Here is a 5482-nt window from a genome sequence, read left to right as displayed (position 1 = left end):
TGCAGTAATATAAATTTCTTTAGTTTGATAGAAATGAATCTAAATTCTAAAGGGCCTTATGCAAGCAAAACAATTATTGTCAATAATGTACCGGTTGCCGGGCCAGCACAGACTGTAGACTGTAGAGTGTGGCATTATCCGTAACACCTTGCTCTGGGATAACGTTTACAAGAAACAGGTTCGGACATAATTTCTTATCGTCTTTATCTTTCCTTGGATATGAGCACAAAAGCAGAGGTTTGCATTATTGATAAGAAAGACATCCCTTATCGGGGCTGTAGCCTCTACAGCTTTCAAGAAAATGGAAATTTTTCTTTCTTGCTATAGGCTCTAATATATACTATTATATTTCTTAAGATTACATTTTAGAAATTTGAATTTGCGAGTTATAACGGATAATTTTAATATTGTGAAGAAAAATAACGCTAAATTAATAGTTTGTTGATCAATAATATTAGATGGAAAGCAGATAATAGCAATAACATGCGACTTATATCCAATTTTCCCTGTGAAGAAGCAAATCTATTACAAATGGAGAAAGAGGCAAAGCTGTCAGATACCACTGTAATGGCAGATTCTCTATCTCTTCCTCTATGTGAAAAAACCAGTGTTAAAGTTCGTACACTGCGGAGAGCCCTAGAAATTTTAATTTCACTCCTCTTCATCTGTGTCCTTGCTTATCGTCTCTTCTCTCTCACTGACCATGGCATTCTATGGCTTCTCGCCTTCCTCTGCGAGTCTTGGTTTGCCTTCAATTGGTTTCTCAACCTCATCACCCTATGGAATCCCATGCATGGATTACAAAACGTACCCCAACAATCTCTTGCAACAGTATGTCACCTTTAGTTGACTTTCATTATACATATATATATTTTTTTTTTGTGTTGATATTGTGCTCAAGTCCGAAAAGACTTCAGAGTACACAAGAAATTAATGATAGTAATATGATGTTGATCGATTGTCCAATAGGGTGCCGGAGCTTCCTGCGATGGACGTTTTTGTATCAACGGCAGATCCAATGCTAGCGCCGCCTATCGTCACAGTGAACAGTGTCCTGTACGTCCTTGCTGGCGGTTGATTACCCAGCTCACAAGCTAGCTTGCTACGTATCTGATGACGGGTGTTCCCCCCTCACCCTTTTTTTATCTCAATGAAGCCTCAAAGTTTGCTAGGATTTGGGTTCCCTTCTGTAAAAAGCATGACATTCAAGTTAGGGCACCTTTCAGATACTTTTCTGCAGACGAGTCCACATTGCGAAGTGATAGTCCACCGGAGTTGCTTCTAGAACGGACAAAAGTGAAGGTGATATATATTTGGCCTTATTCTTGTTAATTTTACTCTATACCTTAGGCTACAGAAGCTTAAATTTTGTTGCAGAGTTAATGAGTTATGCCAATCTATCATAAGGGTATGTACAAAACTATACCTATATTTGTTTGTCATCATCTTCATTTTGCAGGATGAGCATGAAAATCTCTGCCAAAAGATTAAAGACAGGCCACCATTCGGTCCCCCCTGATATTTCTGGAGACTTTGCAACTATTGCTCACAAAACAGACTAATAACCATCCTACAGTGATCAAGATAGTAATATTGGAATAGCTCACATAGGATGCTAATGTTTGAAGAGCCATTTATTGGGATTGATTTTATACAGGTAATATGGGAGAACAAACAAACAGACTTTCAAATGGATTACCACATTTAGTTTAATTATGTAGCCCGAGAGAAGCGTCCGAATCATCCACATCATGAATGTTTTGGTACGAATTCTATATATATGAAGGAGAAGTTTAAAGCTATTTATATTTGGCCCCTCTTTTTGGGTTTTTCTTTAAGCCCTAACACACAATTACTGAATTACATACACCAGCACACTCGACATACTTATATATATTGTTATTATATTTGGCCCGTCTTTTTGTATTTTTCTTCAAGCCCTAATACACAATTACACCAGTAAACTGGACACACTCACATTGTTACACCTACAATTGCACATGTTGTATTGTGGTTTTCGAATTATACTATAGTCAGGTAACCGGATCAGTGCCATATATGTTGTCCGGAGGTCGGAGGGCCAAGAAATAGTATAGTCATAAATTTGACCCCTAAAAAGACAAGGGACATATAAGTACTTTTATTTAAGCATTAAATTCATTAATTAACAACTGTTATTACTTTCAGTTTTTTGGAATATGATATATTCGGAAATCAAAATATTTTTATCGGAATGAGCTAGCTTTGTCTGAAGTTAATAAGTAATTAGTTGAATGGAGCGCTAGAGATAATGTTATTTTCAAGGGCTAAATACAAATTACTACCCTGTGGTTTAAGTCCAAAATCAATTCAGTCCCTGAACTTCTAATTTCATCAAAAACACCCTTGCACTTTCAATTTTGATCTAATAGGTCCAATTCGTTAATATTCTTTCAAATAGTTGGATTATTTGTTGAAAAACTATTTAATTCTTTCAAATAGTTGGATTATTTGTTGAAAAACTATTTATTTTTAATAGTAGGACTCACTCCTAAATTGACAATGCAGACCACCTTGATACCACATCATAAAACATAGGCCATATATGATCCACATTAACAAGTTAAATAACTCAATTGTCAGAAAACTAACAAATTGGACCTATTAGATCAAAATTGAAAGTGCAGGGGTGTTTTTGATGAAATTAGAAGTTCAGGGACTGAATTGATTTTGGACCTAAACCACAGGGTACTAACTAGTACTTAGCCCTATTTTCAATTTGCAGACTTTTTGGCCAGGGATTGCTGGGATTCAAGGACCACTGTATGCAGGAACTGGATGTTTCCAGACGTAAAGTTATCTATGCATGGTTTATCCCTACAAGATAGTACATATTCAAGGTACGTAGTTGATGAGAACTATATGTTCATAGGTATGATCTGATAAATAATCATGAAGTGCTTCACTCTATTCTTGATAATCATTCTATCTATTTAATAGGAAATTTGGACGTTGAGGCACTGAAAGACCGGTTCGGAAATTCCATGGAGCTCATAAGCTCAGCAACTAAGATTTTAATTAGCAGAAAAAATTGATCATCCACAAGACGTATCCAGTGCTGTTGAAGAGATGTAAATTAAAGTTGCTAGCTGTGGGTATGAGCATATATAGCACATCCTGGGGAAAAAGGTTCGACGAACTATGTGTTCTTCCCCCACGCACAAAATTGAAAAGAATTAAAACTAAAGTCTAATATATGCTCTTGAGATGTTTGCTTACTTTATTCCCACATATCTTGTTAGAAATAAATAAGATTTTAAAATGGAATCATAAATTCATAATCCCCCAATACTGATATAATTTCGAACTTAGAGTTGATCTCCCAAAAAACGTTTAGCTAGAATTTAGTATAATTTAGTTAGTGTGGCGATGCCTGTTGTTTTTGACATATTTTGCCTCGCTTGCTTCAGGTAGGCTGGATTTATGGGTCGATAACGGAAGACCTTCTAACCGGGATGAAGATCCATGCAAGGGAATGGAAATCCATCTTATGCATGCTAGATCCACCAGGCTTTGTTGGGTCTGCACCTAAAAGTGTGTCAGTTATGCTAACCCAAAGGAAGAGGTGGATCACAGGACTCCTAGAAGTTTTCTTCAGCAAAAACAGTCCTATGTTTTCCACCCTCAATGCCAAGCTCGAGTTTAGGATGTGCTTGGCTTACATCTGGATCATAATATGGGGCTTACATTGTATCCCTGCTTTAATTTATGCTATTCTCTCCTGCCAGCCTACTTGTTGGTGCCAATTTTGGCATCAACGAGTCGACGGAAGTTCCGTTGAAATCCAAGTGTAAAGTGGTGGGGTTGTTTTCTTCAAGTCGCCTATCTTTTCCTTCGATTAGTTAAATTTGATTTAAGTAGACAAATTTAACGAGTAATATTTCCTTTTCTTTGACATGCTATAAGAAAGCGCCAAATCTGATTTCGGACCATAGGCTAAGTTTGCTCTGGTAAACTTAATTACTATATAAAAAGTTAAAAAATAAACAGCATGAAGCAACTAAGCAAAATCAAATTAGGACTTGATTTATTCATTGTACGCATAATATCACACTGATACACTGATAAATAGATTAATCAGATTTATTATACATATGATATATCCAAGCTGGATATATTATTTATTTTACGCATAATATCATACACTGATACAGTACTGATCAATAGATTAATCAGATTTATTATACATATGACATATCCAAGCTGGATCAATTAACTAAACAAAGCGGGAAAGTTCATATCGAAAGTTACAACTCCCGCCTGCTACGCGCCCGCCTCGTTTGGCATCAGAACCTTTCTGCAGTTCACTTATTGCAACATCAAGACACTTCTTACATTCCAGGCGAGATAGGTCCCTCGTGCACTGAACTAACCCATACAACTTTTTCGATTTATCGAGCTGTAGCTCACCAGTACTATAAAGCTTTCGGTTAGAAGAAGCTTTATCAGATAACCCACTCAACAATTTCTTAACATTCTTATTGAATGGTTTGGGATTGCTTACGGTCTTGGTGTTCCACATATAGAACTTGTTTGTGCTATCAATTTGCCCAAAGAAGTTGCCATTTGAGTATTTCAGCATGCAATGGTCGTACCATATTATGGCTCCTTTTTTATGAGGGCAGCGTGCACGAAGCTCTTTGCTTGCTTCAATGACACAAGTCTTACACTTTGGGTTTGAGACATCGCCTCGGCATAGCGCTAGTCCGTTTACTTTGTTCGGACCTAGACCACTTGAAGCAACCCCGAATCCAGTTGGAGGGACTTTGGTGGATAAATGATTGAGCATCGTGTTCAAGTTAGCATGGTATGGACTACTGCCAGTGTAGTTTGCCTTGCTGAAACAGATATGATAAAGTGGGGAAGCACCTGAGGCTGCATGGTGCAAAAGACAGAAGAGCAAGAAAGACAGAGGGATTGATTTGGAGAAGAACATGTTGGCCTAACCTCAGGGATGGTTTTGTAGGATGTGTGCATTTTTCTATCCAATAGCACCCTCTATATATAGGATTCGAAAAGTCAATTCTGCACTGGGAGGCTAAGCTACAGTATTTTACATTGGTGGTTTTTGACTGGAACCAGTGGTTATCTATTTCTATAAACATAAAAAAAAAAAAAAAAAAAGTCAGAAGTGTTATATTTTGTAGAACATTGAAGTCTGCATAGGCTGTTAATTTCTGCTCATTGGAATTTGCACGTAAAATATTTCACAAAATCATGCATGAATCAACGCAACTGGTTGCGGCATTGCGCTGAGGTTGATCCTTTAAGAAAGCGGCACATAGAAAGACGATGATACTAAAATTGAAAAATCTATGTAACAAGTTAATTACATTATAAATTAACAAAGTATAGTTTAATCTTGGATTCTTGACCTAAAGCACAGATTTTTATTTCCATTAAAGTAAAATGACTATTCTGCCTTCTACCTAATTAAACAACT

The 5482-nt window shown here is 36.8% G+C and overlaps 1 protein-coding gene and 1 pseudogene across 1 annotated transcript; one reads left to right on the top strand and one right to left on the bottom strand.

The window, feature by feature from the left end:
• The first annotated feature begins 531 nt into the window (after positions 1-531).
• On the top strand, positions 532-3833 carry LOC133732551 (cellulose synthase-like protein B3; annotated as a pseudogene).
• A 240-nt stretch (positions 3834-4073) lies between these two features.
• On the bottom strand, positions 4074-4994 carry LOC133744215 (cysteine-rich repeat secretory protein 38-like). Its single transcript, XM_062172357.1, has one exon. The coding sequence runs from the start codon at positions 4973-4975 to the stop codon at positions 4256-4258; it is 720 nt and encodes a 239-aa protein (XP_062028341.1). The 5' UTR covers positions 4976-4994; the 3' UTR covers positions 4074-4255.
• Positions 4995-5482: the final 488 nt, after the last annotated feature.

This window comes from Rosa rugosa, chromosome 1 (assembly GCF_958449725.1).
Source record: "Rosa rugosa chromosome 1, drRosRugo1.1, whole genome shotgun sequence".
In the NCBI taxonomy this organism is placed as follows: Eukaryota; Viridiplantae; Streptophyta; class Magnoliopsida; order Rosales; family Rosaceae; genus Rosa; species Rosa rugosa.
Note: the sequence above shows the minus strand (reverse complement) of the source record. Positions and strands in the feature narration are given on the sequence as shown.